The sequence below is a fragment of the Rhipicephalus sanguineus genome, chromosome 5 (genome assembly GCF_013339695.2).
Source record: "Rhipicephalus sanguineus isolate Rsan-2018 chromosome 5, BIME_Rsan_1.4, whole genome shotgun sequence".
Lineage (NCBI taxonomy): Eukaryota > Metazoa > Arthropoda > Arachnida > Ixodida > Ixodidae > Rhipicephalus > Rhipicephalus sanguineus.
This window is the reverse complement of record NC_051180.1, coordinates 19,577,345-19,590,242: the sequence shown is the minus strand read 5'-3', so window position 1 is coordinate 19,590,242 and position 12,898 is coordinate 19,577,345. Positions and strand designations below refer to the sequence as shown.

At 44.2% G+C, this 12,898-nt stretch overlaps 1 protein-coding gene across 2 annotated transcripts in view; it reads right to left on the bottom strand.

Moving 5' to 3' along the window:
• Positions 1 to 12,898, bottom strand: part of LOC119393332 (mucin-5AC) — a 69,519-nt gene that overhangs the window by 6,366 nt on the left and 50,255 nt on the right. Inside the window, exons 6-8 of one of the 2 annotated variants that reach the window (XM_037660300.2) lie at positions 2,505 to 3,909; positions 1,909 to 2,069; positions 1,011 to 1,123 (exon numbers count right to left, since the gene is read on the bottom strand). In XM_037660300.2, coding sequence (XP_037516228.1) covers positions 1,011 to 1,123; positions 1,909 to 2,069; positions 2,505 to 3,909 — 1,679 coding nt within the window. The remainder of the gene's footprint in view (positions 1 to 1,010; positions 1,124 to 1,908; positions 2,070 to 2,504; positions 3,910 to 12,898) is intronic. The other variant, XM_037660301.2, reaches the window with a different exon arrangement.

Sequence of the window (12,898 nt, the reverse complement as noted above, 5' to 3'; positions counted from 1 at the left end):
TGCGAAAACTTGAGGGTGATCCAAAAAATGCTCACTGCTCCCTCTTTATATTCTTAATGCTTTTTAAGTCATAGTTCACACTTTTTGACTTCCTAGGGCAAATGTAGGTTGTCCAGATGGCCACAGACACGAATAACCACCATGCGCTCACGTCTTAAAGGACCCCTGACACCAAAATTGAAACCTCGAGATGTTTTTATTGTTTGACTTTCCTGTATACGGGGACACATCTGACTGATTATTAGTGACGAACGTTGCCTTTAAGATATCTTAATTTGGTTTTAAAAGTAAGCGTGAGTGCTCATTTGGGTTGGCTGCACCTCGCGACATCCTGGTGTGACGTAGATAGAGGCCCCGTGTGACGTTCCACGAGTGAGGCAAGTATTGTGGACGTCATGGAAGGTTTGTGGGGTGCACGTGCACAATACGACGACTGACTGGCGACTGGCACCCGGCGAGGCCTATTGTTCCGCACCCCTCTCGCTTTGTTATCGGGCTGCTCTCGAGGTAGTTTTCGTGAAGGGACACATGCTTAACAGGTTTAACCCATACCGAGGCACCCACATACTTTCAATCTCTACCGCGCGCGGGGCCCCGATTTGAAAACCGCGCTTTCAACGTCACCACAGCTTGAGTGCACGTGGTCTCTGACGCTCCCCCGCATGGGGTGCTAGTTTCTTGTGGTTTTTAGGCGGGCGTTTTGAAGTGACGCTAAAATGGTCACAATTAACTACGCTAGAATTAGTTATACGATACGCTAGAGCATTTACGATTTAACTTAGGGATTACCAGGCACAAAGCTACAAATTACAGTAAAAAAGTCACCAACAAAATTTTGCTGTCAGGGGCCCTAAGTTTATGGTGGTGTGTATACAACATAGACATGTGTGCATAACGGTTAATTTATTACGCTGTTGATACTGTTTTGGACCAAATATTAATTGAGAATGGTTAGCTGCTTGAAGCTGTATAATTAAGAAAAAACAGTGAGGTGTTCCATGTACACACACCTTCGGTGCTTCTTGCGAGCTCTGTGGTGGGCCTCAAGCCCCTCAGACAAGGTCTTCAGCTTGTCCGGCTCCACTTGGGTGAAGGTGTGGTCACCAAACCACTGCACCCAGAGCTGTCCACATGTGCATGTTAGAGAGAGAGAGAGAGAACGAGAGAAAGAGAACATATCATTGAGCAGATGGAAATATTCTGCCACACATTTAAGACTGCTCTGGCTGGCTTTATCTGACAGAGGAAAGACAAAGAAAGCAAGAATATTGCTTTTCTGTCTACAATCCCTGGGTAATGTTATGCCTGACAAGCGAGTTGATATGCACTAACTAGCCCAACAGTATTCTACGTTAACATGAAGACAAAACTCAAAGACAGCTCACAACTATGACAATTAAGGCAGTGTGCTGAAGACATTTTTCAATAAATGCTGGAATTCTTTATCGCTCATCATCATCATGAACAAGGCTATCACATATTCAAGCTGAAATGTCCTTTTATTTTTAAATTTCTCTAGCTGGTGCCCAACTTTAAACTATATACTTGCACTGTCCCCTCCCAACCAACACATTTCCAACAAACTTTCTATTTGATTTCAAGCACTAAAACTAAGCAGCAAAGCCCTTTTTAACATGAATACAGACAGCCTAAAATTCATTCAACTTAAAATGGTTCCCTATGGAGCTTTGCATGCAAGTCTTGATATTCTTGTGAACCTCTGTCTCGTTACAAGTCCTTAAAATAAATGGTTGCTGTACATCACACTCGAATGAAAGAAATGAAAGCATGGTGCAGAGAAGCACAGAAGGCAACAACTTTGACTGCATCATTGCCTCAAGGCATTTCTCTAACTCTTCAAAAGCAAGGCAGACAGAGATCACTGAAATCAAAATGCAAGGTTCCAACCTTGCCATCCTCAGAGATGATGTGGTGGCCACGCACTTGGTCTGGTCGCACCAGCTTGCCCGGCCATGAGGGAAAGCCCTTGCTCTGACCCCACACCAGGTCCCCGATGTCAAATGTGCGTGGTTGTGGAGGCAGTGGAGGAGATTCTGGCTCATCTTCTGCTTGAAATGAGAAACCAGCGAGAGTTTCGAGTGACAGAAGCGTCAAGCGAAGGTGCAAGCAAGAAGCATGCAAGGCTGCATGGTTTTTTTGTACAGTCCGGGACAATGTTAAATGGAACACGTCATTTCTTTTCTGCCATCAATCTTCGCAAAGATATGGTGTAAGATCCTTATCTTCATATCTTTCAGTTTCAGCTTTTTTGCACAGTTGATAAATCTGATGGTACATTTATAACTTTTCATCATCCACACAGCTTGAGGAGCCAGAGTGACTTAAACACATCACTAATATAACAGAAGAAAATCCTCTGCAATCTCCTGGCGCAAGGCTTTGAAAAAGGCAAAACTGGAGAATACACCTGTCTAGCCACACAAGGGGAAATTTCCCTTAAAAGAGGCATTACAAAAGTGCACGTACACCATTTGTAAACTTACCAGCCGAGTCATCTCTAAACTCATCCTGGGTAAGGAAAAGCAGTTCCCGCCTTCTACGCTTGGGGTCCTTCTTGGCCTTTTGCTTCATAACACTACTGATATCATCACCCTCTAACGACTCCACACAGGTCACGTTTGTCCGTTGCAACTCATGACTTGAATCTACACCTGAATCCCCACTACTGCTCGTCCCTCCCAGGGAAGGCTGTCCTTCTTCCACCAGGGTCTCCTCACTGGCACACTCATGCTGCCTCAGCTGCGTATGGCTCGAGTCCACAGAAGCAACACAGCCAGGGTCGTCGCCAGTCCCTGTGCTGGACGATATGTGGCCTTCCTGTTCAGTTCCATAAGCTGTCCACTCAAAGTGTGCCCGACTCACTTCATGGGTCGATCCCGTGTGGATGGGAACGGTGGACGACACTGACGGGCTGCCTTCGCCCGCTTCCACGGAGATGCTCTGCACCCCAACGCTGTGCACGTGTGTAAAGTCATTTTCTGAAGACACCGGAACATCTTCACTTTCATATGCTGGAACAGCGTTCATGTGCGCTGGAAAGCCCACAGTGCCAGGCCTTGGCAACTGCTCATCAGCCTCTTCTTCGCTGGTCGATTGGTTGGACTCTGCTGCTGTCGTTGCTGCTGTAAATGCCACTTCGTCACTGAGGAACCCCGTCTTGCACTCCTCGACCGACAGCTCTCTTTCAGTCTCGAAACACATTGCTGGAGCACAAAGCTCTAACCCTGAGCTGTCGTCAGGATTTGTTGTGCCACCATGCTGCATAACCACTGATTCTAGCAAAGGTTCTATAGGTGCCACAGGTGTAACGAGCTTGTGCTGGTCAGACACCATCTGTTGTGGCGACGGTAGCGGTGGAGATGGCTGTGGTGTTAACTGCGAATCAACTTGTGGATGCGACTGTGGTTGCAGCTTAGGCTGTGTCTGTGGCCGTGGCTGCAAAAGGCGCTGAGGCTGGAGTTGAGGCTGTGGCTGTGGCTGAGTCTGAAGCTGTAGCTGAGGTTGCAGCTGATGTTGTGGCTGCAGTTGAGGCTGTGTTTGTAGTTGAGGCTGTGAGTGAAGCTGCTGCTGTGGTTGTTGTATGGTTGGGCATGGTTCCTGCAGCACAGTGATGGATTGCGGCTGTGCAGTGACAACATTGTGCATAGGCATACCCAGCAGACCCAGGGATGGCATCATGCCCATGACCAGCTGTGGGGGGTTCACAGAGGGCAGGGTTCCATAGTTGAGCAGGGGCCCCGACTGGACCATGGGAGCTTGCCCAGCCGGGAACACTGTCACTGTAGGCAGACCTGCTTGTTGTAGACTCGAAACCGTCAGGCTCAGCATGTTCACTGGCCCTCGGCCCACTTCTGCCACTCCACACTTGGCCTTGGAAGTACCATTATCCTGAAAAAGACACATACAATCACTAGTCATGGTGCGAGTTACTCACAATTTTGACTTCATCAAAAGCAAGGCAACATGCAAACAGTAATCATACAAAACTTTTCAAGAAAAGGAAAGCACTGTATATACACAACCATCGTGACACATACACGAGTGTCTGGAAGTCACCTTACATAACATACAAGCCATACGTACACTACTCTCTATTTAATACATCCTCTTCGTGAACAACAAGGGAACTTGCACATCAATCTATATGTGCTATGTTCTCACAAGATCAAAAATGAATTACAAGGACTATGTTGCAGCAGTGTAAAATGTTAGCAAAAATCGAACTGAGTCTCCAAGTTGCTTGTAGGTTTTTGAACACTCACAGCATTTCCTTAAATGTAATATAAACTTTCACTAGCTTTTAGAATAAAAAAAAAACACTTTTCCTGATCACATTACATAAATCCCATGTGTAGCCAGTCCACTGGTGCACGCTATTACAATGTGCTATTCCAGCTTTATCAAGAAAGCTCACGAAGCATGCTTGATTAAAGATTTCTTTTAAGAGTTTCAAGCTACTATAAAACAGGGACAAACAGCAAAGCATGTCCAGACGAGGGTGCACAACATATAAAAATATATGAATTCAGTCAATTTCTGCTGATCATACAAATAATTTGTTTCATGGTGAATGTGCTCCTGTATTTTTTTTAGCACCAATAAGCTATGAGGGAAATTGGTGACATGGAGAAATTTTAGGCATTTCAAAGCTACTCACACATAGTTAGCTAAGAAGTTACTCAGTACCAAGAACAAAATGAATGGTTACATACTAATCACTAACTGTAGTCTGTATTGCGTGGACCCAGCTTTACTCCAAGGGATTTTAACGCTTCTATGAGAAACCATGAGCATGCCGCTAAATGTGATTCCTTCTTCAAGAACATTCTTCAGGATAAAGTGGAAAGATGATAGAGCAAAGTGCAAACCCGAAACGTAACTCCATGACCGAATTTCTTGCAACAAAATAGGTGCTCTGGCAGGCAAAACTGCAGTCCCTTGGAAATGCTCCTGAACTGCCACCTTTGCAATGAATAACTGACAGTGAAACAATAAATTTTTATTAAAGAATAAATAATATAGTATACAAAAAATTGTTAGTTTGATTCGAACTAGTCTGACAAATCACTTTGAAACACCAACACTAAGCAGGTTTCTGCAATAACTAAAAAGATGCAAAAAATTACAACTATCCATAGCCTTGTAACATAAGAATAATATGGATAGAATACTTGAGGTAGCGGAAGAGTTCTACAGAGATCTGTACAGCAGCCGAGGCATTCAGGATGATAACGTAAGAAGGAGTAATAGCGCAGAGGAATCTGACATCCCACCAGTATTGACAGGAGAAGTAAAGAAAGCCCTAAAGGGAATGCAAAGAGGCAAAGCAGCTGGTGAGGATCAGGTAACATCAGACCTGTTGAAAGACGGTGGAGAGATTATGTTAGAGAAACTGGCCACCCTGTATACGAAGTGCCTCTCGACGGGGAGGATACCACAACCTTGGAAGAATGCCAACATCATCTTGATCCATAAGAAAGGGGATGTCAAAGACCTGAAAAATTACAGGCCCATAAGCTTACTGTCCGTTGTCTACAAGCTATTTACAAAAGTAATTGCTAACAGAATTAATACGACATTAGAGTTCAATCAACCAAGGGACCAGGCAGGATTTCGTACAGGATTCTCAACAATAGACCATATTCATACTATCAATCAGGTGATAGAGAAATGCGCGGAATACAACCAACCCCTATACATAGCCTTCATAGATCACGAGAAGGCATTTGATTCGGTGGAGACATCAGCAGTCATGCAAGCACTGCGGAATCAAGGCATCGACGAAGCCTATATAAACATAATGGAAGAAATCTACAGCGGATCCACAGCCACTATAGTCCTCCATAAAGAAAGCGACAGAATCCCAATAAAGAAGGGCGTACGGCAGGGAGACACGATCTCTCCAATGTTATTCACCGCGTGTTTACAGGAGGTTTTCAGGGCCCTAGATTGGGAAGAGTTAGGGATAAGAGTTAATGGAGAGTATCTCAGTAACCTACGATTCGCTGATGACATTGCATTGATGAGTAACGCGGGAGACGAATTGCAGCTCATGATTACTGAACTGGATACGGAAAGTAGAAGAGTAGGTCTGAAAATTAATATGCATAAAACTAAAGTAATGTGGAACAATCTTGGCAGAGAACAGCGCTTTGCGATAGGTGGCGAGACACTGGAAGTTGTAAAGGAGTACGTCTACTTAGGACAGGTAGTAACCGCGGAGCCGAACCATGAGAGTGAAATAACTAGAAGAATAAGGATGTGTTGGGGCTCATTTGGCAAGCATTATCAAATCATGAATGGTAATCTACCACTATCCCTCAAGAGGAAGGTATATAACAGCTGCATCTTACCGGTACTTACCTACGGAGCAGAAACCTGGAGACTTACAAAGAGGGTTCAACTTAAATTGAGGACGACGCAGCGAGCGATGGAAAGGAAAATGATAGGTGTAACCTTAAGAGACAGAAAGAGAGCAGAGTGGGTCAGGGAACAAATGGGGGTTAAGGACATCATAGTTGAAATCAAGAAGAAGAAATGGATATGGGCCGGGCAAGTAGCACGTCGGCAGGATAACCGGTGGTCATTAAGGGTAACTGACTGGATTCCAAGAGATGGCAAACGCGTGAGGGGGAGACAGAAAATTAGGTGGGTAGATGAGATTAAGAAGTTTGCAGGTATTACGTGGCAGCAGAAAGCACAGGACCGGGTTGATTGGCGGAACATGGGAGAGGCCTTTGCCCTGCAGTGGGCGTAGACAGGCTGATGATGATGACGATAAGAATAAATGCAAACAAAAGTGGCATCAGCGCATTTCCAAGTTCGCCATTCCTGACAAATAAGTTGTCATGTAAGTTTTTCTAGCAACCTAGGAGCGGTGAATACGATTACTTTTCCAATTTCATGGCATCAGTTGCAACCTAGATGCTTTCCACTCCAATTCTGTGCAAGCAATAGACGCTAATTTTAAGTTTATGAGCATTTATTCTCTTTAGCAAGGAACTCACAGTGCTGTGTTACGTGCCAGCCTGTCACAGTACTCTCACCTGGGTCTTTTAACAGATTTGCTTTGGGACACTGCAAGTTTCATTCTCTGCAGAATTAGCCACAATTAATGCGTATCTTATCTTCCAAATTCCTCAAATAACATTACATAATTACTTACTATATTGCATTTACTTGTGCTCCTTTCCTTTTTACTATGCCAACTATGTTTATTATGTCAACCCACTTGAATGCACATTAAATAAAGTACTATACGTAGGCCGCATGCACTGTAGGAATTAACATTTTTGCAGGTAGCTGCCCTCTTTTGCAGTTCTGCAAAGTGCTACCATATGGCACGACATATCTGTGTAACGCAAGCTAATGTGTGTGTGTGTATGTAACACAGGCATATGTGTGACAACAGCAGCAAGACAACTGCAATGAGGATGCCTTGTCGACGATGATGGCACGGTGGTATCGGCGACAACAATGTGGGAATGATGACAGCATGACGGTGACGATGGCTGCGTTACGACGATGCCATGAAGATCAATCTATCGTATTCCAACAAAGAAACATTGCGTACTGGAGTTATCAGAAAGGTGGCGCATCGGGCCGTGCCAATTGCAAGTAGTTGAATGACACACTGCATCTCAAAGTATTAAGTGTTAGGTGGGAAGGATAGAGGAGACTGGCACGCTTTTTATATGTGGATTATCGCTATGACACATGTACCACGCACCAATCACCTTAAAGCATTAGCTGGCTGGAGGAGGATAGAGTGGCAAGGTTGTTCTCTAGGTTCATATATTTTATGGTCTGCTGCACTGATGGAATCTAGTCTGAACCATACCATTGGAGGACATGTCTTTACTGAAGGCCTAAAACTTGGTTTTACCTGAACCTACTATAATGGGCCTAGTAAGAGGCAAGGCATGCATTACACTGAAATGGAAACATAGTTACAGAGACAACTTGAAGTAGCACAATTCTGATATACCAGCCAATAAGAGGGTACATATTAGCACAAATGGGAAACCTGTCATCTTGCCAAATAATGTGAATGCGTCATAATGAGAAACAACAGTGTTTTCTAATGTGGTGCTGTGATATAAGACTGAGCTCGAGGTTTGAAAACGTGACACGAACAGTTTTTAGCCTAGCATACGTAGCCAGCAGAGCTTTCTTGCATGCCCATGCTGTAAATGGTGCCATGGAACTGTTTGGTTTTGGGAATACATGGTGCTCTGTCTTGATTGTGCCGACACTCTTTCTGCTCAGTTCTGTCTTGCCTGTACAAATGAAGAAGCTATACTACAGTTTTAGTATAGCAGAAAGCAGCAAACGCAAGGATTTAGCATTAGGATTGTGCTCCACATTGCGCATGCACAGAACATAAACAAAAGCAGTTTGTGCTCTTATGTACGTAGGCTGTTTTCAATATTTAGAATTCAACACTAGCGCACGCTAGAGGAGTCAAATGTTGGGCAACATGGTGGCGCCTGTTAAAATGGGAGCCATCCACTTCAGATCTATTCAGTCATCAGCCAGCACTGTTAAGCTCATCTATTCACCTCTAATGCTCGTATCTGCTATAGATTTGAGTCATGATGTCCCATGTTTTCCATGGTGAAACGAAGTGATACAAGGTCACGTGGATTTGGCTTGTCATTTTTTAGCATTTTAACATCTAGATGGCACCTAAGTTGGCATAAGCATTTCTACCGTCCACCATACTAAATTATTAGTTTGTGCCATGCAGTGCACCCTGTCAGCTTTAGCGCTGAGAAGCACCCCAACACTAACACGTGTTTTACTGTAGTAAAACTCTCCATTAATGAAGTTTTGGTTACTGCTTATATCACACTTTTCAAAAAGCAGGACCTCCCTCTAACTATATTACTGGTAATAATGTATCACTAGTATTGCACAACAATGAACAAGCAGATTAGACAGCCTGAAAAGCTACGCAAGATTGTTCATCATCCAGACAGATGGCACTCAGGTGTGCCATGAATTAGCCTGCAACCTAGAGTATGGTGTTAGAAGATACCAAGCCAGTGCATATGCTACTGAGCCTACCATCAGCTTGTGTAGTGGGGTCCAGTGAAAAGGAGGAGCAAGATTGTGTGGCGAATCGTGGCTGGTACGGCTATTTGGAACAGGCAAACTGAAGGCAGTTGCTAGTACAATTAGTCATAAGTATACATCACTGTACTGCATTTCACCTGCTTTTGTCACTTAAAAGCATTAAGATAGTGAAAGGGAGCAGAGGCTCTCGATCATTTAAGCTTACCAGTTAGAAGGTTTACTACAGGAGCCTTGCCATAAGCCCTTACAATGAATTTTGTTAATCAGCAAAGTGGCTATGCAGAACTGTTGGGCACAAAAATTTGGGCACACACCTGATTCTGCGACAGACCTGCACCTTATTGAACTGCTGTTATACTATGATTTGGTATCATATTTGCCTCGGAGTGCATATTTTTCTGAGGCATCAAATAAACCACTGGTTTTTCAAATTTCTTCGATGCTCAGCCTTTTTTTGTACACCCAAAAATCATTCTGAATGCAAAGTACACTGACCAGTAATGAATGTAGTAACCTAAAGGGGTATTCAGACGGGGGAGAAATGCTCGGGGGATAAAGGCGGAGCCTAGTGACGTCAGCTCGCGAGGAGAAGTCTCCACAAATGGCCCCCACTCACACGGACGAGGCGAACGGAGGGGGAGACCAGTGTTACTAGACTACTCTGGTGGCTTGCACCACCCGTTTGACGAGCTGCTGACGACGAGCTGCAGACCGTACACCCGCTGCCGCTCTCTGCAGGAGCAAGTGCAACAATGTGGCCAAACAAGAGCCCGAAATTTCACTATATCCCCCACAGCCGGGGGATTGTTTGTCCTTTCGGGGAAAAGGTCCCTGTCTCCCCCGAGGAGGCGCGGGGGGTCACGCCCACTCGCTAATCCGTGACGTCGCGGTCACGTGATCCGCAATCCCCCTGTCTCCCCCGAGCATTTCTCCCCCGTCTGAATACCCCTTAAAGAGGAGCTTCAAGTGTGGCAATGTTAGCTTACCGTAATGTTACCGAACTCTTTCTAATGTCCACTACGCCGACAGTATTTATGCAATATTTATGCAAAAGAAATTAACAAAGCCAGGCTCCTCCCAGAAGTGCCAGTGCCAAACTATCACTGAAATTGAGCACTGCAATATGTTTTGCCAGAGCATGTATTGCATATGACCACTGTACAGTACTTTGAAACCAGCGCTCAGCTGTACTACCACAACTAAGTAACTTACTCTCCAAATGCGTGCTTCTCCTGAATAGCGGAGTGCAATCTGTTTTGTCCAGCTAAACATAACCAGGCAGCAAGACACAGATTTATAACATAACATGAATTTGCTATTGATGACATTTTGCACTACTGTGCACAGCTTCTTTGAAATGCGTCTCATCATTATACAGTGTGTTTCGGCAACAACCTCCACAGTATTGAAAAGAACTTGGCGCAACTTGGAATTCCCTCATTCACTCACACATTCACACACGCAAAAACACAACCCACAAACAGTGTTCTTGTGTGCACGTGTGTGTGAATGTGTGCATGAATGAGGGAATGCCAAGTTGCGCCAAGTTTCTTCAATATGATGAGTTACGAACTAGTCCAAAAGCAAGTTCTAATAACTTCACAGATTATTTAAGATAGGGTACGAGAACCAATATGGTAATACTTGTTACCCAAAATTCCACAGCAGTGAAATAATTAAAGAGCTGCCTAATAACTGTACAACTTCCAATGTGTAACTAAGCAAGCTACAAATTTTAACAGAAAAAAAACAGTACTTTGTTCTCATACTCATTCTTTTAACTAGTTTGAGGAATGCCACTGAGCTACCATCTGTTTTAATACTAAACTGCAGCAGCGAAAAGAGAATTTTTGCTTACGCTACATATAAGGGCATTCATGTATCTGTACCATAAGCTTGGAAAAGGCATCTATGATGGGCATCAAGATAAGTGCATGTCCATAGTTTCTGTGGAACAACAAATTCGTTCTAAAAAGTCCCGTGGAAAATGGCTAACAAAACATTACTGGTAGCCATAGGTCGGCAAAAAATGTGGAGCTCCCTCAGACTCACTCATGAAATATATTTTGCCCTTAGAGCTCACTCGGACTAAGACTCACTGAACTTTTCCTCAACTGGACTCACTTGGACTCAGACTCACTAAAATTTTTCTCAGCCGGACTCACTCGGACTCAAACTCATCAAAATATTACTCACTCGGGCTCACTCAGACTCATGGCTCTATCCGAGTCTGAATGAGTCGACTCACGAGTCTGTTAGCACATAATTACCTTTTTCAGCCATGGTGTCAACGCCAATATCTCGCATAAATGGTGCTCGACTTGGCACCTTTTAATCTCGTACCTTGAAATATAAGTAATGAGTGGTGACAATCCAGTAAGGACATTTTTATTGAAAGACATAACTCACACGAGATATTATTATCAAGAACTACCTGTGAAAGAGCTTGCGGGGAGTGTCACCTGTAGTACGTTGAAGTACGTGTGAGTCGACGGGAGAATAAACGTGTGCCGACATAAGGCTGACATTAATGCTGAAGTTGTTTAGATAAAACCATAGGTCAGCAAAAAAGGGTGGAGCTCACTCAGACTCACTCAACAAATATATTTCGCGCTTAGGGCTCACTCTGACTCAGACTCACTGAACTTTTCCTCAAGCGGACTCACTCGGACTCAGACTCACCGAAATTTATCACAACTGGACTCACTTGGACTCAAACTCACCAAAATATTACTCACCCGGACTCGCTCAGACTCAGACTCACGGCTAGATCTGAGTCTGAGCAAGTCTGAGTGAGTCGACTCATGAGCGAGTTCGCCGACCTATGCTGGTAGCATCCATTGGGAAAGTTGGTTGAAACATGAGCAGGAAATTGCTATCTGCATTTGAAGGGATCCAATGCCAAGGAGATTCATATCAAGCTGGTGCTGACGTGCCTGGCACCCATAACTGCATCACTGCTTGTGCTTTAACCAGATTTCCTGGGGGACATTGCCATCTTTGTTTCTATGATGAAGCGGTTTTCTGTGTTACAATTTTCTTTATGTTCCACCAAAACTGAAGAGAAATACACTCACTTTTATACCTTTCCATAACACAAAACTTCATGAATGCCGCCTGTATAACTGTAATAATGAGAACTAACAGACAGCAATGCCAAGGAAAGTATAGGAGCTGTTATTTGTAGTAATTAGAATATAAATGTGAAGAAAGTAAAGTGGACGAAAAGGTAACTTGTTGCCGGCAGGGACCGAACCTGCGACCTTCGAATAACGCGTCCGATGCTCTACCACTGAGCTACGGCAGCGGTCATCTCCCCGTCCACTTTATAGGGTATATATGTGGATTGAAACTTAGGAATGTCAGTCAGCGCCAGTCACAGCCATGGCGGCGAGTGTGGAACACTTTTTTGGCCTTTTTGGCGCCAAAAAGGCAGAAAAAGGAGTGTTCCACACTCGCCGCCATGGCTGCACTCACTCGCCATGGCTGTTCCACACTCGCCGCCATCGCAGGTTCAGTCCCTGCCGGCGGCAAGTTATCTTTTCGTCCACTCTATTTTCTTCACATTTATATTCTAATTACTACAAATAACACCCCCTATACTTTCCTTGGCATTGCTGTCTGTTAGTTCTCATTAATATTGTGTCTAACAAAGAAAAATGAGCCCTTAAAACTAATCTCCTTTCCTGTATAACTGGTGACATGATGATGATGATGTGCTTTTCTACACAAATGAGCATGCCAACGCATGCTACACCATGCACACACATTGTCCACCATGTCTTGAGCATGCATCGGG